The sequence below is a fragment of the Gymnodraco acuticeps genome, unplaced genomic scaffold, assembly GCF_902827175.1.
Source record: "Gymnodraco acuticeps unplaced genomic scaffold, fGymAcu1.1, whole genome shotgun sequence".
In the NCBI taxonomy this organism is placed as follows: domain Eukaryota; kingdom Metazoa; phylum Chordata; class Actinopteri; order Perciformes; family Bathydraconidae; genus Gymnodraco; species Gymnodraco acuticeps.
Genome location: NW_022989843.1, coordinates 2,671,399 through 2,695,847, shown reverse-complemented (window position 1 = coordinate 2,695,847; position 24,449 = coordinate 2,671,399). Strand labels below are relative to the sequence as shown.

Genomic DNA, 24,449 nt, shown 5'->3' with positions numbered 1-24,449 from the left:
AAAGGGAGGAGAAGAGAGAAAGGGAGGTGGGTCAGAGGGGTGTGTGTGTGTGAGGGGGGGGGGGGGGGGTATCCCCCATATTGTTTCAAATCAGACAAAAAGAAAGAGTCACATTCTCTCAAAGTTGCTGAAGAATGTGACCCCCTCCACCAATAAGAATAGAGAGGCATTTTATGATGATAATAATATGATTGTGACACCTGTACCTAATTGAAATTAATGTGTTAATAAGTGGCAAGTCACAAGAACAGCCAGCTTTCAAAACTGATTACCTTATTTACATGCTCATTAAAAAAGAAAACAGCATACAACGTAATTGTGATTGATAGGCAGGCGGCACTGACTGCTAGAGAGAGTAGCCACCAGAACACATGACTGCTGACGGGGCAGTGACAGGCTGAGGGTGCCCTGGCAGGCAGTTGCTGGTAAGTCAGGCTTGAGATGTAGGTTATCTTGGACAATGCACTCATTGTAGCCACAACCAATGCCTTTCTGTGTCAGAAGGGTCATTAGAAAAACAAGTCAGTCAGAAAAACTGCTGGAGTGTATCGGGGGGAAAAACGAGTAAGAGGGGTCAATCCTGACATCATTGATGTTATTGTTGTCATTTCAACCACCGTTTGTTACAGACATTTCTACATGATGACCCAAGTTACGGTTGTAAATATATTTATTCAAAAATGAAATAAGCCATAGATATAATCGAAGATGTCAAAGGTAACTGTAACGAGAATACTTCACACTTGGCCAAAGCATTTTCAATGTGGAGCAGAACATATGTGTGTCATCCTTTAGGAAACTGTTGAGCTGTTAGCCTCTCCTTCATCTCGATGAGCCAGTAGCACTCTATGAATGTTCTGAGGGACAAATAGAAAGGAAGAGAGAGGGGATTAAGAGATAGTTTTGGTAAACAAAAAGGTTAAAAGTGAGGAAGAAATGACAACAAAAGCTGAATTGGAAGGAGGTTTGATGCACATGATGGTGGACAGGGAGGACAGTGAGGACAGTGGTCACAGCAGCAAGCAGTGTGCTATTTGTGGATTCCAAATGACCAAACATTGTTTTAGGGGAACAAATCACAAATAGATGTGTGTCCAGACTTACTACAAGCTGAAAGTGTGTTGAGGTCTCCATCAAATCCTGGATGAAAGGGTGCAGAGAGAGAACGGAGAAGGGGATACAGTCTTCAGGCATGTAGCCCAGCGCTCTGAATATATGTGCCAGTTGCTAAGGGCAAGCAGAGAAGAGAAGAACCATTAGGGAAGAGTTTCCTTTTACTAATATGGTTAATAATTCTAATCAGAGAACAATTCCTCAAAAGAGTACATATAACCCAGAATCATTCAATTACATCTATTAACAGCTCAAGTATATTGCTTTCATTTAATCCCCGGCATTGAAAAAAGGTTTAGTGTCATTTATGTTAAGTGAACTATGTTATATAAGGTGTGGACTGTCCCCTTCATATTTTAAAATAGTTTCGAAACATTGGTGGTGAACAGTAGAAAGCAAAATAGAATACTTAATCTTCCTGAGGGATAAATACATTCTGCTGAATTGAAAATGAAGCCTTTCATATTTTAGTACATTAAGTCGACAATTGTATTCCTTATTGAATTAAACTACTAATTTGTGCATTTCCTTTAAAGCCCAGTTTGAACTGTTATACCTCAGTGTGCTCCTCTTGACTCAGGCAGTCTGGAGGAAGGTGGATGACGTCTTTTATTTTGGTGACTTTATGGGAGATGACAGCGAGGAGAGCAGGGATGGACACTTCCTGTTCCCCCAGCAGACTGCTTGATGCTAACGCACACTCTGCTTCTCTGTAGTCTTCATCCAACTCTGTAGCCTCTTCTATACTGGGCATCGACTGTGTGTATAAAGCATACTGAAGTAACACTGTTGAATTCAAGTGCAATAGTCTGTACTGAAAACACTCACTTGTTTCTTTCCAAAACAAATCACCAACCACAAAAATATCTGATGCATGTATAAAAAACAATCTTGTTGGCATAACTGAAAATAATAATAAAGGGTTTCTTATATAATATTGGATCACCTGAAGACACCTGTGACAGGAAATAACAATGTGCAATGATTTTTCCTTTCATTCGAGCATGTTTGTGCTTTCGTTATCTCACCTTGACAAGATGTCCCTGGGAGGAGTGCTTGAGATGTTGTCCTAGCACGACACTGAGCGCTCTGATGAAGCCCTGTCTGGGGTTAGGGTCGGCTGCAAAGTACTGCAGCATGGTTAAATAATCCAGTCGAGATGGAGAGAAAGAGTGGTCCGCAAACAACTGGAAAAAAAACTAAGAAGGAAGATGGTCCTTTTACTTTTACGTTTTTTGTGTGCCATGACCACTTGAATTTCCCATTTCATGAATATTTACATTGGTTTGGAGTGAAATTGTCAGACTTAGCAGGATGTTACCTTGCGTAGGTTAGCCAGACGGTCATAAGGTAGAGGCTCTGAGGGGTCTTCTGGGACGGGCAGGACACTCTCACTGGAAAACCACAGCTCGGTCTGGTGAGAAAGGACGAGTAACTTCAAAATATATAAAGTATACAGTTTATAGTGTTGTGTCTGATTTGTGTGTGTGTGTGTGTGTGTGTGTGTGTGTGTGTGTGTGTGTGTGTGTGTGTGTGTGTGTGTGTGTGTGTGTGTGTGTGTGTGTGTGTGTGTGTGTGTGTGTGTGTGTGTGTGTGTGTGTGTGTGTGTGTGTGTGTGTGTGTGTGTGTGTGTGTGTGTGTGTGTGTGTGTGTGTGTGTGTGTGAGACCTGTAGGTACTGCTCCTCGTTTATATAGCCTGTGTTTCCACGATCTGCTGCCTTGAAGCGTTGGAGCACAGTCAGCAGCTGTGACAGGGAGGGGAATGGCCAAGGGAGGGCAGCACTGAGCAGAAACTTACGCCAGTCTATCAGCTCATATTCATCTGTTAGCAGAGACACAATCTCCATCATCTAAGGGGAGGAGGGAAAAGGACAACTCTCGTGTAAGCAATGTGATGGTTCTTTTATTGTAACAGGACGGTGTGGTGAAGGAGTGATTTTGTCTTGCTCTACTTTCTCTACACTAGGTTGTAGTCAGCAGAGGGATTATTAGAATTTGAATTTGATGCTGTGAGAAATATAATATAATAAATAATTTGTGCTCTTGTGTTTTTGAGTGTCTGGAATAATTGAAGAGTACCTGTGTTTCATTCTGTTTAATCCAGGGCTCAGGCAAGGTGTTTTTGCCCAGTGTAACAACTATGAGATCCCTGAGCAAACTGTAGAACTCAGAACTGGATATGAGGCCTAAATGTTAGAAAGGAAGGGAAAGGATGGGTGTCAAATGGCAGGACTTATAGACCCATAACATTACATCCTGTCAGCTCTGTATTAACCTGATGGAGCAACGTTGCATAGCTGTTGGTGGAGGGACTGTAGCTGGGTGATTGTTGGGGTGGACCCTGTGGGTTTCTCCAGAGGAGCTGGGCGGGGAGGGGGGGCTGGGCTAGCCACCATGAGGCAGTCTCCATTCAGGTAGAAGTCAGTACATTCCTGGAAAAAAGAATATAGAAGAGTTAGAGGAGATTGTGGTTCACTGTCAAATGTCACATGCTGGGAAAACAATTGAAGTGTTATCCTCGAACTTCCCTTCAACCAGTGAGCTCCACAATTAAGATATGGGAAGAATTTTCAAATATCTTACAAAAAAGTAAACAACCTTTAAAAATTCATTACATACCAACACCAGTTCAAATTTCAACTTATCACCAGCCTCAATATGATGGCGGATCACTTCGGAGAGTTGATCAATACTAGAGAAAAGAGACACCAACATCAAACAGGACGTTTGGGGACAGAAATCTAATGTTTCACAAGAATTATGTATTTTTGTATTTATTTGATAAAATAACGAGGACAGTAACTCACTACTCATACAATTCAATTATGGGTCTAACATACGAGCACATTGACTTTATAGCATTATGACATGGAGACAGAATAAAGACAGCATTTATAACACTAATCAGAAAAAGAAAAAAAGATAATACAGGGAGAGCAGTGCAGTGTTACATTATTGCTGCTTTATTCACATTCAAATATCTCTTCATGCACATGTAGCCCACACAATACCATACATTGACCCACACTGAACTGTACCATACCTTTTCATGGCTGGAAGATAGTGTGCTTCTAACCACTTCTCCATGTTGCTTAAAGTCTCCTCTGCTCTACTCTGCAGGGAGTTCACTATCCTCAGACCGTGACCTTTTACCAGCGCAATGCGCATTTTTGCTGCATTCTCTAGAAAACACAAACATGCATACAGCAAGACAAACAGAGGAACACAACTACATAAGTATAATGATTTTTTACACACATACATGTATGTTTACAGTAAGCACAAAAGTACACACATGGATACACAAGAGACTCACCTGCATGTATATATATATCATAGTATACAGTTCTTACAGCCACTTAGAACATTAAAAACATGTATATCCCCCTGAGACCCACCCATTCATTTTTGTCTTCTATGGAGGACATTTGGTTTTGGTCCATAACTATGAGGTTATACATGCCACAGCATTAAGTCCAATTGTACTCCACAGAGGACATCCTGGGCTTTTCAGACATGTGACATATGTGGGGGTGTGGCTTTGAAAAAGATAATCTCATTGTATTTCAAAATGGCGTCCATCAACGCAAGCACTATTTATAGAAAGAGAAATGGTAAATTTGTAATTTTGTAATTACCAGTGTTGTGAGTTCAAGATTTTAATTAATGATAGTAAGTGTAGTGAGTTTCAGAGCAGTGTAATAATTATTTGACCTAAAACTAAATGTTTTTATGAATGTCCTCTGAGGAGGACATTGGGGATTTGCTAACTTTTTATTTCCCTCGTTTTACACAACACAAATGGAGTTCACTATGGGCCAAAACTAACACGTAGGTTTCTGTAGGGTTCATGGCAGACGGATGCAGTGGGAAAACATACACCAAGTGCCTCAAGTGTCAGATGTATCTCTGCATTTCAAAAAAGGATGGAGTACTACAAATGAGGGCTCAGTATTTGTTGCATTGAGTTGTTGTGCTCTAATGTTGTCTAAATGTACTTGTATGTTAATGTTGTTTGTATACTATGCTTCGCATAACTAACACCTGATGTCCTCTACAAAGGAGACAATAAAACAAAAATAAAAAAATATATTTTTTGTTTTTGTTAGTCATTATGTTTATACCACCCTAAAGACTTGTGTGATAAAAAAAAAGGAAATTTGAAACCTTTTTCTTTCTTGGTCTCAGGACATATATGAAGATTAAATATATTGTTATTGTGATAAATAGAGAAACTACTGAAACTGCAGCGCATACCCTCTTGAGCCAGTGTGGCAGCATATTCTTTATGTATTTTCAGTTTGACATCTTCATAAGTATCAGCTGGTGAAGGGCTGGGTTCAAGGTGGGGGGATGGTGGACCTGGAGGAACAAAACTTGGATAAAATAAGGGTGAAAAATACCTACTTTTTCATAAACAACATGTTAGAGGGCACTTCTCCACGGCTTCCTTAATGACATACCTTTCATCCCTTTTGCGTTTTTGTTTGCATCTGCAGAGGCCTGCTGTGCCTTCTCCTTCTCTTGTGGTTTCCCCTTCTTCCCTTTCATCTCCCCCTGGTGGGCTTCTGCTGATACCTACACACATGTATGACCCATACACGTCAGGAATTAAAATAAATATGACTGTATATATATATATATATACCCCCTTATTTACTTATGCAAACTGTCACAAACAAGAATTACCAATTTGCTGATGCCTCTGAGTGCCTCCGTGTAGTCAGAGGTCAGTTTATCTTGGGGAAGCTAGAGGTAACAATGTAAACAGTCAGTTTCTCTTATCATTCATTAATCATCATTAATTAATCATCACTGAGTGTTTTTAATTATTTTGAAGAATATTTTCTTTCAAATGTATTTAAGTAATGTACTAAAATGTCAACCATAAACTGTCTTAAAATATGGTACAGCTTGAAACATTACAAAGATAACTGAAATAATATATATTGTAGTCTTTGTGATTTTGAGGAAGACTAAAATGATGAAAGTTATATTCAGGATGACTGAGGGATGCCCTGACCTTGACAGGTTCTGTCTGATCCTGGATTTTCTCCTTGGAGTCAGGACTGCAGAGTAGGAAAGAAATGGGAGAAGAGGAGGACATTTCTTATGTGTGCATGTGTTTGCGCGGGGAAGGATTTGGACTGTGAGAAAATGATAACATCCATAATGTCTTCTAAACCAGTTTGCAGTAAAGTTAATGCTGTGTGCGATTGTGCATCATCCTTACATTTGAATTGTACTCTTATCCTATCTGACTGCACAGTTGCTCAGTACTGAGCAAATAGATCTTTCACTGACTGCAGTTATTTATAATCATTTACTATTTACAGTTTTGTAGGTTTTTGACATATTTAGGTTGTTATGAATGGTGTATTTCTTGCCTCTCGTCCTGATCCTTCACTTCTGGGAAGTCAAGAAGGGGGATACAAGCCAACCTGGAGGGTAGCTCAGGCAGCACCTCTCTGCACATGCTCAAATAGTAGACTCTTAGAATACAGAGTGTATCCTGGAGACGGTCTGACTCTACCTACACAGCACAGTGTATCCAAGGTTACGGTCACACAAAAGATTCATTGAATATTCCTACTGCACACATCATTAGAAAAGGACTGAAAACAAGCAGTGCAACAGGTATAGAACAAAAAACATAATCCATTATATGAGTTTATAAACAATAACATTTAAAAAAAGTCAAATAGTTAGAAGATGAAAATGAGGATGCACCTGCATGAGTTTAGAGTGATAGTTGATGAGGATGACCGTGTGTTCCTCCAACCAGCCGTCCCCCATGAGAGCGGCCTTCTCTTGCTCGTCCTCCTCCTTACACTTGTCACTAATGTCCCAAAGACGTTCACGCAGTTCCTGAACACAAGTTTTATATTTTCAGTTTTAAGCAGGTTTTATACCATGTTCATGATCAAATCAAGAATAACTGTAATGTATTAGAAATAGTTCTCACATCCAGTCTCAGATGCAGCTCTGCTTTGGTATCCTCGTCTTTCCTCATATCGTCAGGTATGCTGTTGAAGTCCTTTTGCCAATGAGACACCAGCTCCTGCCTTAAGTCAGGACGTCCAAGGTAATGTTTGTAGTCCTCTCTACAGGGAACCATGGAATTACATATTAATACATGTAAACATATATCAGAGACAATTCTTTTAGGTCTTATATTTTAACATAATTTTCCTCTTTTATTTGTAAAATATTTCTGATGAAGGACCATACGGTTAGAACATTTGGGTCACATCAAAAATTAACCTAAAAATAAGTGTTTTCAAAATACTGAACTTACATACTGCATTTTTGTAATGGATTATAACCATTGTAGCAAAGATGTATAACAACCCACACTGTTTTTTATTTACAAGGCATCAATGTGTTGCTTTTCATGTTATCAGATACACAGTTGTAAGAATGTACTGACATTTAAAAGCCAATAATGTAACTTCAGCGATGGATATCAAATATAAAAAGGGAGAAAAGACATGCATTGTGAAAATGCTTTGTTATGAGTTTGTTTGAAGTGATTGTTCTAAAAGAAACCTTGTCCACACTACTACAAAGGCCCGGCAGTATACCTGATGTTGAATAGGTGATGGTTAATAACACTGCTTTGCGAGCGGATCTGCTGCATTACTGTCTTTACGTTTTTCACATAGGAATCACACACTGTGTCCCAATGGGGGCACATGAACCCTGGGACTTCCTAAAAATAGAGAGGGGGAGGGAAAAGATGAACATAGCAGGGGGCATGGGAGGATAGAGGGCAATCAAACAAAACAGTATATAGTGTTATGTAACAGATTTGACGGAAGAAGAGGACACGTTACATGTACTGTATCTTCAAATAATTAAAACAAACTATGCAAGGCAACACAGGTAGGGTACCACAACTGATTCTTAGAGAGGAAGTTCTCCTCCAACTCTGATAAGCCAAACAAACAAATACTAATAAAAGTGTATCCTACTGGAGGAAGGGGTTCATCCACATATTCCCAGCTGGAATAACCTGGGCAGGGAGACTCAGGTGGGTTTACTGGGACCCCCTGAGAGGCTTCATTGATCACTGAGGACATAAATGCCTTCCTAGAGTGCCCTATTGAGAAGTCAGAAGAAAAGTCATTAAATCATCACAATAATAAAGATGAAGAATCTTGTTTTACGATGGTCAGAAGACACAATGTACGACTACTGATCACATCTTGGAGAGTTAAAGCTTGTTTTGGAAAGGGACTTTAGACATTTGTGCTTTTTCCTCACTTAAGTTGGTTTTGGACTCTGTGGGATCGGGGGCTTCGTGTGAAACGTCCTGAGGTTGGCCTACAGGTGGAAGTTCAGCTGAAGAGGGGCAGTCAGGAGCTTTCCCACTGTCCAACATTACATCTTCAACGGGAGAAGTAGCCAGAGATGGTGAGGGTATATATCGGAAGGTTGTGAGTAAATATTGTGTTTCTTTCGTCATCAGTGTCTGATAAAACACAATACTTGTATTTTTTCATTATGTTATGTAAGAAAGAAGAAAAGTATTCTGAGTCTACATACATTTAAAATAATACTAAAATGAAAACAAGTTACCTTCCTGTGTTTGCATCCAAACTTGCTGCAGGACAGACTCCATCCTTTTGTAAAGCTCATCTTCGTCCACATCTGCATCAATACGAACCAGAATGCTTTGCTTTTCACCAAACCAATCCTCTAGTTTGGGCCAGGTGTCTTCAAAACCTACAATTCTTAAAGGGAAGGAGAAGATGTTATACATTAGACAGACAGACAGACAGACAGACAGACAGACAGACAGACAGACAGACGGACGGACGGACGGACGGACGGACAGACAGACAGACAGACAGACAGACAGACAGACAGACAGACAGACAGACAGACGGACGGACAGACGGACGGACAGACAGACAGACAGACAGACAGACAGACGGACAGACAGACGGACGGACAGACAGACAGACGGACAGACAGACGGACAGAGAGACAGACAGACAGACAGACAGACAGACAGACAGACAGACAGACAGACAGACAGACAGACAGACAGACAGACAGACAGACAGACAGACAGACAGACAGACAGACAGACAGACAGACAGACAGACAGACAGACAGACAGACAGACAGACAGACAGACAGACAGACAGACAGACAGACAGACAGACAGACAGACAGACAGACAGACAGACAGACAGACAGACAGACAGACAGACAGACAGACAGACAGACAGACAGACAGACAGACAGACAGACAGACAGACAGACAGACAGACAGTAGATCAGTGGCAGTATTGTATTCATTTCAGTTTTTACCTGTGAGGAATCTGTGCCAGATACAAGGTCTTGTCTTTGAGACAGGCACTATCTTGATCTGCACCAGGTTGGGGGGGGTAAGAGAAACACAAAAACATATTATTTATATTTAACTGGTTATTCGTGAATGTATTCATACACGCACCATCTAACAGTTACTTTATGGGAGCACACAGCCAGACTTTTATTATTCGCCGTGGGGAAATTCAGGAGTTAAAGCAGCCACAGATTGAGAGTGAAAAACAGGACAGCACAGACTCACTATATATACTATAAAATATATCAAACTCCCACCAGTGTAACATACCTGTATGACTGAAAGCTCGTCTGATCACACACTCCTCAGGGATGTCCAGCAGCAGAGCCAGGTCCAGTACAGGAGGTGGGGGTGTTGGAGGTTCGGGTGGGTTAGGATCAGCAGCAAGGTCTGTCCTGCTGTTCACAACACAATTCCCTTCATCTACACACCCACCCAGGGCTCTCTCTAGCAGGAAGGCCTGGGTGATGTCCAATGGAAAGCCATCCAGGATCCATCCTGACTGAGCTGGAACCTGCCTATTAAGGACACCAACAATATGTCACTGTCAGGAGAGTGACCATGGGGGTTTGTTTATTATACATTTTATTCAAACTGTTTGTAAAAGTAGGACTGTATCCTTGACATTTCTCTGGACTATCGACTGTCAAATTAATTGAATATGGTCAAATTAGTATACAGTTGACTAAATCACATGTTCTGTTTTTAACATCAATACAGTTAATGAGTTTACCTGATAGCCTCTACTATGATGTCCACTACCAGATCATAAGGGATGGGGTTGCCTTCCCTCAGCTCTTTGTCTGCAGCCGCTCCCTGCATGGCCCGGGTAGACAGCTGTTCAAGAAATATGTGAACAGGAATTAGTTAAATAAGTTTCAATCCAGATAGGTCCACATTTAATCTGAAGAAAATGATGTATTTTACTCAATATTCTCAAATGATTACATTCAATACAAATTCATAATTTTGTATCATCAAGGATAACGGTTGAAAGTTGGTTAGCGGTATCAATTGTATACAGGTTACATTATTGTCAGCAGATCACAAACAACACTCACTCTTAAGGTGCTCTTTCTACTTGTCTCTTCAGTTTCAAGGTCTGAAAAACAATTAAATTATGAGTATCACATCAAAAAAACAAATTAGTGAAATGCTTCATATGCAGTGCATTTTTATCGGAAGCAAAAAACACTATGATATACATCAAAGTGTAGCATACAATTAAATCACGCTGGCTTCAGTAACCCACCAGGCTCCAGTGATGTGCAGGATGTGAGCAAGTGCTCATTGCCTTTCTCTTCCTGCTCTTCTGTGACCCGAACCTGATGTTTCAAGTTCAAATGTTTAAGATCATTGAGGTTTTAACAGGTTTATACATTTTGGCACCAGCATTAACAGCTACTGAGATTTTCTGATTCAGATATTCTTATGAAAAGTCCTTTAAATCTTAATGATGTGATAAGAATAAATACAAAATTAGTTACCATCCTGTTATACTGTATCTGACAAACCTGTTCTCCATTTCGGTTAGCATCCAGCGCCTCTTCAATGAGCGTGTCCGCAGATAGGATATTGATGCCATGGGCTAGAGCAGGAAACAACACACATGCTCAGTACACCATACTTTCTTATAGCAAAAATGTTTTGACTACAGTTTATCACTCCAGTAAATACGTAATTAAATGGTGTGAAATTGTGTTTGTGCGAATGCTTGCATCTTTGTTCTGATCGCATGCTGTGTACCTTCAGCCAACTTGGCCAGGCAGGTGGTCTTGCCAGAGCAAAGCTTTCCCAGGACACAGGCCTTAAAGGTAAAGTGAGGGAATGAGGGTGAGGAGGGTTTAGTGATGGGTTGATGAACCATGTTCCTCAGTCGTAGGACAACGTGTCCAAGAATGTTGTTGTTGGTCAGGGTTGGTTTGGTTTCCCCTGCTTCCTCTGGCCATGCCCACTCATCTACCATGTTCTGGAAAAGTGACATTGTGGCCAAGTCAAAGAGGATCTTCACGCTCAGATGAAGCAGTTAATCGCTTCAGTTCAGCGTTTGTGGGAATACACACAAGCAAGATCTGAAAACTCACTCCACTTGCTTTATAAACTCACAGTGTATTCATCATAGTCCTGGTTGTTCAGTATCTCCTGCTTCTCAAGCTCTACAGGATCTAGTGGGGGAGTGAACTCAATCTCTGGCTGCTGGCAGTGTATCGGCTCATAGAGAGGCAGACCATTGAACAGCAGTTCTTTCCACTCTCTCATGGACTTCTCTGGGATCTGACTGGACATGACAGCAGAACAAGTTATAGAAGGCAAAGCTAAACTACTAATGTCCAAATGTATTTACATTGAATCAAAATGTTGTGTCAATTGAGCCATAATAATGATTTAACCCAACTATATTTCAATGTTTCCTCTTAGAGTTCATATGATAGATATGTAAAATCTAGTGGAATGCACAAATCTATACAAAGTGATTGTTAAGAATGGTTGTGTAGGGAGTGCATATATTTGGATATTATGTATTTGATAGTGAGAAGATTCAGACAGGATGTTAACACTTCCTGATTATATTTAACTACACTGGTCAGTTCCCATGTTGTTGATCTTTTCACAAGTTTATGACTCACAAAACATTTAGTTAAAAACAACCTTGCCCCTATAGTTTATTTTTGTATCTGTTGTGTTTTGCTTTATCGATGCCCTTCATCCATTTCTTTTGTGATTTTTCTTTTGACCATTTCCTGCCTTGAATTAATTCAAGCTGAACTTTCCTGTTAAATTGTTTTATTTGGTGTCAGGTTTTTGGGTGGTAGAGTCATTAGCCCATGTTTCATTATGTTGGTATAGTTCATTGTACCAACTGTGTCATCTTGTATACTCATTTAAAAATAGAGAAAATTGTATTCTGATCAATTAAAACAAATTAGATGATTCACTGCTGTACTGTTAAATGTGTTCAAGCATTGATAAATACCTCAAATAATGAAGTAGACTAAGTGAAAATGTATTTAAAACAACAGTAATTTCAACTCTTAAAATGTGATGGCTTAAATTACTTTTACAATCATTGCAGATGAAAGTTGATAACAATAATTGTGTGACATACTTCTCAGTGAGCTGTCGGTATTCTCCAACCTTGGTGGTCAAGTCCACTATCTGCTCCAAAATGTCCTTGCAGCTCTTAAAGTGCTTCTTGTATCTGCTCTGAGCTCGCTCAGCAGCATTCCTCTTACAGAATTCACGCTCCTTTAGGATATCTTCGGCACGGTCCAATTTAGCCTGCTGAGCCAAAGCCTATACCAGACCCCAGTCAGAGAAATGAAATAAGTGGAGAAGGCAGGATGTAAATGGTTCTGCTGGTTACCACCGTTAGTCAGTAAGTAAAGAAGGAAAGTGAAAGATGTCACATAGGTCATTTATTGTGCAAAAAACACGTTTTACTGTGTTTCCTTAAAGAGACACAAAGCAACAGACATCAGTACATGTCTGATATTAGAGGTTGCAGAAAAAAGGGAGAAATTTAAATCTTTGTAAGTAACGATTAATACAGTTTACTAATTTGCCAATAAACACAGCATCAATAATACCACATTAAAGCTTTAACATTTATGTACATTCAATTATATATATTTCTTCCTAAATCATCTAAAATGAGCTTGACAATCTGCTCTGAGACTAATTGAGACATAACACCAGGACCATACTTTACGAAAACATACTGAATATTTAACACTGAAACCATGCTGGACCATGGCTGCATCCTTTGCCAATCATTTATCCAGGTATCTGCCTTTATTTATGAATTATATAGTCTAACTTTACCATTTATCTGTATTTCTCTCTCGTCAGAATACCAAAAGCCTGGTTGATAACTACTTAAATACATCCTTTCTTCTCTTCCTATTACACCACCCATACTATCAATTACAGCCTAATACAAAATGACAATAGAGAGAATTATTCTTCTTCGTTATTCATCCTATCTCACCGCCTCCCTCTCCAGAGCTTCCAGGAAGTCCTTCTCTCTCCGCTGCTGGTACTGCTGCTCTCTGAACAGCCGGTTCTCCCGTATCACATCCTTCTGCATGCGTATCTGCAGAAGCTGAGTTGCCAAACGGTGCTCCTGCTGGGTCTGACGTGTCAGACGCTTCACCAGCTGCTCATCTCGCCGGGCATCCTGCAGTGTGAGGGAGAGGTGGCTGATCAATTAAGGAATGTCAAATAACACACTGTGAGAGCATAGCCTGTATCAGATGTATCTGAAACATTTTCAACTTGAAGTTTCACCTCTTGAGCTTCATGGGCCTTGAGCTGCTCCACCAGGAATCTGTCCCGTCTTTTCTCTCTCTTTTCCCGAGCTCCAGCACTTTCCTCAAGCCTCTGTCGGATATTCTGTATATACTTGCTATAAGATTGTAAGGTCAGCTTAGTTCCACTTTCAGGGAGCTCACAGCCCTGGCTGCTGCCACCAGGAACAACATCTCTAGGGACAGGCTGACCACTAGAAATGAAAAAGTTCAATACACACTTGTAATCATTGTCCCAATGTAAGATTGTATCAGGTTGCAAAACAATCAAAGCAATACAAACATATCAATAAAGAATACCACATAAAAACAAAACAAATGAAGGGAATGTTCCCTATTGTCTCACCTTGAAGAGGAAGGAACAGCATAAGTAAGCAATTTCTTCCTTGTCTCGAACTGGGCTATTTCAGTCTTGACAGTCTGCAGACAAAAATGAACGACAATTGCAAAAACCAGAAGGACAAACAGACCCATGTCACTCCTTTACTGTTTGTGTATGCTGTGAAAAGTTAAAGGATTTTTTGTTGAACTCATGGCATGACAATTGCATTAGAGGTAGTATTGTATACAGAGGGTCATCTGTTGAAATTCCTTCTTAATCTGGAATATCCCAAAGAAAGACTTGGCAGAGAATTTGAATTAAAATGAATCTCCCCTCTGTAAACAAAGCAAGTGTTAAGCAATAACAAGCTATTAGCAGTGACTAGGAACATACGGCGAACAAGACGAACACAGAGTTGTTGGGCCTGGATTGCTAAAATTGTGTGAAGGATATTTTTGAATGTCCATTGCAAGCAACTGCTTCTACAAACTCTATGCATACTTCTCTATAGCCATCAATGAAATTCCCTCTTTGTGTTAAACCTTCTTTAATCTGAATCCCACCTGCGCTTCTTGTTCATGGCGTTGATGCTGTTGTTGCCTTCTTTTAAGGTTGAGCTGTGAAGTGTAGGGAGGTGGCTTGGGCACCTGGACAGTAGCGGCCAGGTTACAAGTAATGATGCGTTTTTGCTTCTCACGAGACACCAACAACTGCAACATAAACAGTTTCCACTCATTAGCATGACCCTTCTTTGCATCCATCAAGCGTCTGTGGCTCAATTCTAGTTGTATCAGCCGGGACAATATGTGAAGAGTTTATAAAGATATAACTAAAGATGGCCTTGAAGTCTGGTCAAAAATGAATACAGGAAAAATGTACTACAATACTGCATTTGACTTTAAATGGTTTCCAGTACCTTCTCACTGTTGTTCATTCTCTTCTCATCCTGGACTCTGAGTGGTCTCTGTTGCTGGATGGGACGGGTCATCTCAAACCTGTCGTCCATTGGCTGGTACTTCTCTTCATAGTGCTGCGAAATTTTCTGTAGCTTTTGATCTGCATCACGCTTTACCACTTGATGCAGTCGCTATGTCGAAAAAGAAAAATATATGCTTATTGTAACATATTTTTGTAGATATTGATTACTTCTTGTAGATATAAGATTAAGTAAATAAAAACTTTAAAACATAATTGAAAGAATAAAGGACAGACCACAGAGTAGTACCACTTATCTCAATATGGTGTTACAGAAATAAAATGTGCTGTTGCCATAAGAAATAGGCCCGAAACCAAATGCACAAACTACAGTTACAGCTTGACAGTCCCCCTTACATCAGAGTAGATTTCATGCTCCTTTTTGTGCAAGCCTGCTTTGGCTGCGGGTTGCATGATTTCCATCAATGTGCCACTGATGTCTCCTTTCTTCTTCTTTTCAAGGGTGACATAGAGCTGGTAGAGGAGGCGTGTGGCAACACCCTGCTTCTCCTGCATCAGGTCCTGAGCTGTGTTCAGGTTGAAGGAGATCCCAAGTAACTTGAGTGTGGGCTCAAGGCGGGTGAAATTATTCATTCTGGAGATGGGGGTGCTATGAAATAAGATAACTTTCATTATTTAATTATTACTATGAGAAAACTTTAAATGAGCTGGAAAAATAAGTAACCGTCTGCTTGTTTTTCAACAAAAAAACAATAGATAGATAGATAGATACTTGAATGATCCCAATTTGGTAAATTCTTTCATTACAGAAGCAGCAGTGTGTTCAGACATTCAAATATAAATACTTAAAAAGTGGAATAGAGAATTAACAATTACAAATAAAATGATAGATAGCAAGAGGAAGAAAGAGGGCAACTTACTCTTTTTTCATAAACATACTGAAATCATTTTGCATCTGATATTTATGAAGAACTTCCCCAATTAGGTAGCCACTGGAGAAATCCTTGGCAAAGGTCTTTGGCTCTGTGAAGGTTAACTTGCGTTAATGGACTCAAACAGTGACAATTTCAACATGTGATATTCTTTTATGCTTCAAACTGAAAACATGTTGAAAAACCATTAAGTTATCGAAAATGTTTAAAATGACATGTTCACTACCTAGCAAGTAACTATGGGTTTTCATGGTTTCCCCAAATGTTTTATTGGTCCTTTGTTATCGTTGCTAATGACATCATAGCCTACCAATCAATATCACTTGACTGTGTTGATAAGTCATCAACTGTCTTTCTAATTCGACGTTTAGCTTCCAAAATGGCGCTGTCAGAGTTTTCAAATTTAAAGTTAGAGTTAATTAGGCTCGCAGGTAGCTAGCTAGATAGCGATAACTTTGTTTACACTTACCAATCGCTTTTGACAGCTTGAGTTCCTCGTTCAGCCACCTGCACAAAATATCCGTCATCTTATGTCTTTTAATTAAAACCCAGACTATATACTACTGCATTGGACATGGTTGAAGTTAATCGTAGGAGCTCGATAATAACTGTTGAAAAACAGCCGAGGATATCCCAAGGCAAGGGGGCATTGTTGCCATGGTGACGCGTCAACAGAGTTGCCCAGCACGCGGGGGGAGGATCAAGCTGGCCCTGAATCAGTTTTCTTCTCTACGCTTAAAATAATGGTGGGATGCAATGACTGCAAACTGATCCAGAACCTGTACAACTCCACACTTAAGAGGGCCATCAGGGGCGTTTGTATTTTTAGCAGCACTTCACTGCAGCCATCCTTTTGCAAATTAGAGAAGAAAATAATCACTTGTGTGTAGTGTATGTGTATTGTACTACTAAAACCTATAACCCATTGGTTATGGTAAATGGCAACAGACTTTTAATATCTGTATAGAAGTGGAAAATAAAACATATTGACAAACTGACAAGTTGCCAGACAAATGACTTTATTGCATTTAAACAAGCAGCATTTCGATTTGTGTTATAAGTGTTAACATGTATTTATTAACTCAGAAGCACATTGTTTTTTATCCATAGTTAAATGTTCTGCAACATATCATGACAATTCAAATGAAATGAAAATCTTTCTCAGGAACACCTATTTTTAGTCATGTTGTTGTGCACAACATAAGTCAATGCAATTTGTTTTAAGCTATAAGGTAACATAAACATGGTGTTTAAAGGATTTACCAGCCACTTTTTTGTAGTAATAGTTTATACAACATGCATAATTTCACAAAAAACATCCAAGACCAGAGATGAATACTTGTTAGGCAGCAAGTTTACCCTGCTGTAAACCGAACAGAAGTGTAACTTTCCACAGTGTAAGCATCGGTTCAAATAAAAAATGTAGGCGGACCAAAGAAAACAGGTAGCGGACTAAACGAAAATGTGCATGTCAGCATGTAAGAGTCTGCATAGTGTTACCAATAATTACAATTTGTCTGGCAAGTGATACTGCTGTGATAAGGTAGTAGAATACATTTTATAAGCAGCCAGGATCACAATTCTACATCCGTTTACATGATTGTATCGACAAAAAGCTTCTATGTATATAAGTACACAACAAATATACAGACAAGTGTGATGCTTTTATATATCAGAGGACTTTACATATCTGGTGTCGCCAAAACAAACATTTGCTCTTCTTCTCACAAGAGAGCTGGTAAGTCAACATTAACTCTGCTTTTTGTAGAATAGGTAATATCAATTTGATTTTCGTAAGAGAAAATAAATGAAAGAAATTCACAAATATGTACAATTAGTTGTGTAAAAACAAAGATTTAGAGAAAAAAATAAAAAGATGCCATTTTTGTTAATACAAATCAACCCAAAAGCATGTAACACATAGCATTCATATTAGTCTGCAATGCAGAGTTTGTCTGAGAAAGCAGTCATGTTTAAATACTTAAAACACACTTTAGCACTGCCTTGGAGTTCACTGATCTCAAACTGGTTGTTTTACCCCTTATTCAATATGATAGTGAAAGCTGTAGCTTTTATCTTTTATTTTTAACCATTTTCCCCAGTTAAAATTAACATCAGTGTTACAAGACAAAGTACAAGGAGACATTTTTCTCAGTAGTCAAAGAGGACTGCCTGCGCTGCCTGTCATTAATTCATCATCAGTGAAGCCATCCTTCCATACTATAGTCAAAGTCCTCATTCATATCACAGTAGGTTTACTTAAAGCTTGTTGGCTGGAGGCACTAAGAAACAGTAACCAAGGGCTGCCACATGGGCCTGAGAGATATGGTAAAATAAACAACCTGTTTACCGCTGGATTAGAATATAAAATATTATTTGAAAAATCATACTTTTGGGAATCCTAGGGCTGTTTGACCCATAATGGAGATGACGAATTGCTTTCAATTTAAGAATATTCATAAGGCCATTTCAACACATTTTTGTATAGAAGCATTTCAAGATTCCTTTTTCCAAGAGGCGTTGAGATAAATAAAGGGAATAAAAACATTTTACATTTGAAAACAAACATGTTTTGTAGACTTAAATCTTCCAAAAAATAAACAAGCTTTCACTCACAACAATGTGGTAATTTTATTTTAACCAAAGTTTTTTTTTAAATCAGCGCTTACTGAAGTTGATTAAAAGGGACTACTTTGTAGATGTTACGCACAGTGCCAGAGGATTCTGGTTGTCCAATAAAATAAAGCTTTTATTGTAAAACTTTTTTTTCCCTTATACATAACATTTAGGAGCAAGGCATTGTGTGAACATTAAGTTGATGCACAAGACTGGAAGCATTATATTTATCAAGGCAATTAAAACACTGCAAATAACCATCCAAGTTAATTAACATTACCTGTCTAATACCAATTATCAACTTGAGGATAAAGCAAATCACATAGCTACATAAAAAAGGATACCGACCTTACTCTAAAATAAATACATTTTCAACAAAAGAAATACTGCAAAAAGAAAGTAACATATCAGTGTGTTAGTAAATTAATCTGTTTGTATTAATGTTCTAGCTTATATCAGTGTATATATCCACAGGACTCATCACCCTTACAATTCCAGACCATTACTGACAGCACCACTTGTGTATCTGTGTAAAATATTAACTTTTCTTATTTAAAAGTTCATCTTTCAACATCCCACCGTTCAGACAGTAATTTGTGAAAAATAGATCACATCTATGAGGAGAGGAACCACCTTGTTATTGATCCAGGAGAGTGCCATCTTAACATGCATTTAAAATGGTATCACTTTTATTTACAGCTTAATGCCTCTTTTTCTTTCAGGAGCTCATTAACTGTCACAAAACAGGCGAGATTATCCCAATGGCAGACCAGCAGAAGACATGGATACTTTCTATAGAAACTGTTCTTTTGTAGTGTTGTCCAACAAATATCCTTTACCTTTTTTGTGGTGTCATTTGGTTTAAAACATTCATATTTTAATGGTTCTTCTGTAGTGTAGTGAAGTTCATATCACAGTCAAATAAAAATATCTGAAACGGAAGATAAACTGGATGTACTCAATTGTAACAGGATATGCCATTGCTAACTGGCCTTCAGAGGGAGTCACTGGAAAGGCATTGAGGGGACGTTAGCACCACCAGGTTGCCAGGGGGTGCTATAAATATGGTTTAAAAGAATCATAAAGAAATATTCTTTTAAGCGGTTTGCTAGAATAGAAATGTTTTGATATATAAATATACAGATTTGTATCTATGATATTTGCTTGACATAAAATTAACTATATACACTTTTCTGTATCTTTGGAATAAACCACTTGAATGGCATTATAAACTTGCTGTTTAAGTGCAACTGTAATGTAGTACTACATCAGAGGGGACATGTAGACTGATGTAGACCATATGGATTAGGCTTGTTTTATAAATGACACTGGTAAAAGCACTGAATTCAAACGTGTTATGTAACCCCCCTGGCCTGGCGGCTAGTATTGAGAGAGAGATGATTTATGGTTTTGTGGATGACAGCAAGTTGGTTAACCATGTTGCTGCTGATGATGAGGGCTGTCGTTTCTCCTCTGTATGATCCTCTCCATCAGGGAGGAGGAACTGAGTGGAAGCAATTGAGGTGGGGGAACCAAGAGAGGATGCACGGCTGCGACCTTCCCGATCGTCCACCGGGGAGTCCATTTGCCAGGAGCTCTGGGGTTTGTAGCCACTAGCAGCCTGGGGCTCTGGAAAAGAATTGGGTGACGCTGAGCCTGTGTCATCACTAGGGACTCTAGATTGCATCTGGGGCCGGTAACCTCCCCCTCCTCCTGCACAGAAGGATGGGTCAGCCTGGGGTTGGTGGCCCTCAGAAGAGCCCTGAGGATCTAGCTGGAAGACAAAAGAAGACCCTGATGTCTGGATCCCCGTGTATGTCACATCGGTGCGTGCTGAATCTAAAGAGGAGGCGGAAGAATCAGAGGAGTCTGGGTAACGTGGTCTTATGGGCCGCTCATCTACTACTTGGTTGTAGTAGCGTAATGACGTTGGCTCATCTGTGTCAACTAGCTCGTCTCCTATCCCCTGACCATCTTCATCCTCATCTTCTTCAGGAATGACGACGAGCGCTTCTTTACTAGAATCCCACTCAGGCCTTTCTACCATATGGACCAAACTGTGGTGAGGAGGCTTCACATCCAACGGTGCCTGTGAGACAATAATCATTATTTTAAACACTTCATTAGTTACACAGGAGAAAACTGGAACATACAAAAATGGTCAATAGTTATATATATAGAATTATTTTAGTGGTAAGGGTCAGATGAGTTAGACTGATAATGTACCTGTGACCTGGACCAATCACCAGGCAGCTTGGGCTCAGGTATGTCTGGATAGAAGGCCTTTTTCACCCTGGTGACAAGCAAATATTTTCACTTTAAAAAACATTTTCATTACATTTTTACAAATTAAAATAGTACCTCCTCATAGAGAATTTTCAAAACAGTTCTAAAGGTTATTGCTGCTGAATATTTGCAACAATATTTATAAATCACACATGAAAGAGACACAGGATATAGCTTAACATTCTCACCATTTCCGTTTCTTGTAGCATAAAAAGGTGACAATAACCAGGAATAAGGCTGTGACTCCCAAGGAAGCCAAGATTTCCAGAATCAGCCAATCAGCTGTCAGGACAAGACAGTAGTTATTTGAGATATTAGAACTAAAGCAAGATTACATTCTTCCTACTTTGGAATATAACTCACAGTGTTAATCTCACTTGTTAATATTTATTTGTACAAAATCTGTTTGTACATGCAACTTTTGTAATAGTTGTGGAATAAACACAAATGTAAATTACCAGTTAAAGTTATTCAATTAATACATGAACTTACTGAATGGCTCCAGCATTATGGAGGCAGTGGCACCCGTGTCCTCTCCTGCTGAGGTGTAGGCCTTGACAGTAAATTTATAGGAGCCTTCAGAAAGACCTTTGACTGTGTAGCTCCTGCTTCCTGGGTCTGACAGGTTGGCTGTGTAAAGCACATGTGCAAGCAAGAAAGTGGCATTGGATACAAATAAAAGAAGAAGGAAAATGGAGGGAGAAATTAGAAGGAAATTGTGTAAGTTTAACAGGATACAGAATGCACATTCATATTTTGATGATTGTTGTAATTAATGCATTTGTATACATTTACCTAGAAGTGTGAGCTGTGAGCCACTGCTAATGTATATGTTGTAGCCCAGAAGGAAGCCTCTTCTGCTGATCAGCGGGATGTGTCCCCAGGTCAGGAGAATATCAGAGTCCTCCTGGGTGGTTAACAGAGACAGGACAGGACTGGAAGGGACTGTGGAAGGGAAAATGAAAACAGAGGGGATGGGTGAGAGGCAAAACAAAGGAAATTAGAACAAAGACTCAGCAATTACAATGTAAAAGTACGATTTATGAAGTAATTGCTTCCTGGAAGTATAGGTTACTTCACATGCAGTGCTATCCTTACCAAGCTCCTGCATGTATCCCTGCCAGCGCTGCAGTAGCTCTGTGGCCTCAGAGGAGCTGCTGTACAGGGAGAAGTTGTACCTCACACCCGGCTGGAAGTTGGCTGATGGCAAAGAAAGATGTTTTATTTTTAAATCACTAAAAACTGTCCAAAGTAAGGAATGACCAGGGGTGACAATGATGGTGGAGTTTTTTCTGCCTGTGCTGTACATTCAAAATGTTTTGAAAACACATTTTTAAATACTTTGAAAGGGAATATCTTTTTAAAGGAGACATCAAGCCATGCATACCTGACTCAATGGAGACATTAGTGTTTCCAGGAGCAACCTTGATCCAGTCCACAGGGCAGTTCCACTTGCAGGAAGCATTATGCCATTCTACCACATAAGCACAGGTGGTGTTGACATCGCTCTGCCAGAACAGAGAGAAGCCGCTGTCTGTATAAACTGCCTGGGACACAGCACAGGGATCAGCGTCTAGAAAGACAGAAAATACAGACAAGTGTTTCCAGACAGTGGAACCAAAATTAATTACACAGATGCTCTCAGTACCTAAACACTTAACTCAGTATGTCATAATAACTTACTTAACCTCTAAGAATAATTAAACTAATCACTTTTGCCTTCTGCCTTGCTTCTTACATAGTTAACACATTTCCACATACCTGTCAAACGTAGAGGTATAAGTACACTTGCAGGTAGAGAAACCCCTTCAGTGTTCTTTGCTGTTACAGTTGCCATAACCATGTTGTCACTGCTGGCGGTAGCCATCTGTGTCAGGTTGACTGGTACAGCAAATGTATCCGGTGGTAAGATGTCTGTGTGCTGTAAACTTTCCCCCGGGCTCCAGAGAGTAACTTCATATCCTGTCATCAGACCACGACTCTGTCTTCGAGTCAGAGGCTAGAAGAAATCAAGCAAAGAGAAGGATGGGAGGAGAGAAGACAGAGACATTTTAAATCCCCTTTTAAATTTCAGGCATGCATGATATTTATTTATTCACTTCATGTAAAGTTTATTCATGTCAAAATAGAGAAAGAGAGTAAAAGAAGGAAGGACGCTAGACAGAGACGAGGTATATACACATTGAAATAGAACAATGCACTTATGTGATGTTGCGATCAGTCTGTGTTTACTGCAGTAAAAATAGCAAATTATCATTTGTAAATCCATGATTAAAGTCTAAACTAGTTCAATAGTGTTACGTGCCAGGCAGGCTGTACTTGTGTGTTTTTCCTTCCCTCCTGTGTTTCTCTCTTCTCAGTAGAGGCTTCTCAATACTCAAATTTCCCCTCCTCGACTCCTCGACTCCTCGGTCCTCCGGTAGTGACCCGGAAATGAATTTCAGCGCGCCATTTTGAAGGACATCTCATTTCTCTAAATGCACACCGAGGACCGAGCATCGAGGAGGCTCTCTGGAGGAGCTATAACCGAGGATACACTGATGGTTCCTCCGCGGATGCATTTCCGGGAACGCTGGAGGCGTGACGCACGGCCGGACTTATCTCAGCCAATGACAGCTCTGCATGCATCCCCTGGATATTATTTTAGAAACTGCTCTCATCGCGTTGCGATGTTTCCAGAGAGAACAGCTGTGAGGTCTGTGCAGAAAGCAGAGCAGTGTGTACAGGGTCGGCGTCATGGGGGGTCATTCGAGGGCCATGCCCCCCCAAATGAGTCCCTGTGCCCCCCCAACGCAGGGTGGGCAAGCCTTGCCACTTTGCCGTTTTTTTTTTTTTTTTTAATCATAGAAGTGAAAACGTTTCCACTAAAGGTTTTTTGTGTGAAATATATCAGAAATAAAGAATACAAATATAAAACACAGCCTGAGGTGTGCTCACTGCTGCTCTCTGATTGGTGTGTTGCTTGACCAATGACCCCCGACTTTTGTTTTGTTATCATTACGTGGCTGTGTGTTTTAGATGAAAGCCGGTGGCAATCTGTTCATCTGTTACACTGATTATACAGTAAAGCCATCGAAAATAATATGATATACAGTACAGCACAAGAAGCCTACTTCTGGGTCTCTGTGTTTCATTCAAGCTCGGCTCTGTGTGTGTGTGGCACGATCGCATTTTGTGAGTGCGCGAGCGGTAACGTGGAATGTTGTTGTTAGCATCTGGTTAGCTAGCTATGCTAACGGATATAAAGAGCTGTTTCTACACCAAGGTGGAGGAGAGTCCTCTCCTGTCAGACTGAGAGGATCGTATAACCTCAGCTCAGTGAGGTAAGGACTCTCAGTGTTTAGATAGTTCACTTTAGTGTAAGTTATCTCAGTGGGTCTCAAACGGGTTGGTCACCATTTATGTAAACAAGTATTTGCGAGGAACACATGTATATGATCATTAGCCTATAGCCTAGTTATTAAAAGAGAATAAATGAAAAACGGGTATGAAATACTATAGGACAGTAACACACGAATACAGTTTAAAAGGGGAGTGATTAGTAAAATATCCATAAAGAAAAAGTAAATCTGTGTAC

The 24,449-nt window shown here is 39.8% G+C and overlaps 2 protein-coding genes across 4 annotated transcripts in view; both read right to left on the bottom strand.

Annotated features, from left to right (window-relative positions):
* Positions 1-16: 16 nt before the first annotated feature.
* On the bottom strand, positions 17-16,638 carry spef2 (sperm flagellar 2). Of its 2 annotated transcripts, XM_034238515.1 has the most exons (38): positions 16,440-16,638; positions 15,959-16,061; positions 15,435-15,687; positions 15,019-15,189; positions 14,666-14,812; positions 14,127-14,200; positions 13,761-13,974; positions 13,462-13,650; positions 12,580-12,767; positions 11,580-11,751; positions 11,220-11,442; positions 10,988-11,061; positions 10,726-10,798; positions 10,535-10,575; positions 10,207-10,310; positions 9,744-9,991; positions 9,437-9,494; positions 8,696-8,850; positions 8,381-8,503; positions 8,089-8,216; positions 7,699-7,826; positions 7,080-7,218; positions 6,845-6,982; positions 6,502-6,647; positions 6,138-6,183; positions 5,804-5,863; positions 5,578-5,692; positions 5,372-5,476; positions 4,158-4,296; positions 3,734-3,806; positions 3,390-3,546; positions 3,194-3,300; positions 2,782-2,964; positions 2,435-2,527; positions 2,142-2,312; positions 1,670-1,870; positions 1,105-1,227; positions 17-857 (listed from the first exon to the last, which is right to left on the bottom strand). In XM_034238515.1, the coding sequence occupies exons 1-38, from the start codon at positions 16,495-16,497 to the stop codon at positions 792-794; spliced, it is 4,986 nt and encodes a 1,661-aa protein (XP_034094406.1). In that variant the 5' UTR covers positions 16,498-16,638; the 3' UTR covers positions 17-791. The 2 variants fall into 2 exon arrangements, with proteins under 2 accessions (XP_034094406.1, XP_034094411.1); XM_034238520.1 differs by lacking the exons at positions 10,535-10,575; positions 10,726-10,798.
* A 330-nt stretch (positions 16,639-16,968) lies between these two features.
* Positions 16,969-24,449, bottom strand: part of lifra (LIF receptor subunit alpha a) — a 29,420-nt gene continuing 21,939 nt past the window's right edge. Inside the window, exons 11-18 of one of the 2 annotated variants that reach the window (XM_034237517.1) lie at positions 22,634-22,871; positions 22,260-22,445; positions 21,971-22,072; positions 21,668-21,817; positions 21,365-21,502; positions 21,061-21,154; positions 20,813-20,879; positions 16,969-20,675 (exon numbers count right to left, since the gene is read on the bottom strand). In XM_034237517.1, coding sequence (XP_034093408.1) covers positions 19,989-20,675; positions 20,813-20,879; positions 21,061-21,154; positions 21,365-21,502; positions 21,668-21,817; positions 21,971-22,072; positions 22,260-22,445; positions 22,634-22,871 — 1,662 coding nt within the window. In that variant the 3' untranslated portion in view covers positions 16,969-19,988. The remainder of the gene's footprint in view (positions 20,676-20,812; positions 20,880-21,060; positions 21,155-21,364; positions 21,503-21,667; positions 21,818-21,970; positions 22,073-22,259; positions 22,446-22,633; positions 22,872-24,449) is intronic. The other variant, XM_034237525.1, reaches the window with a different exon arrangement.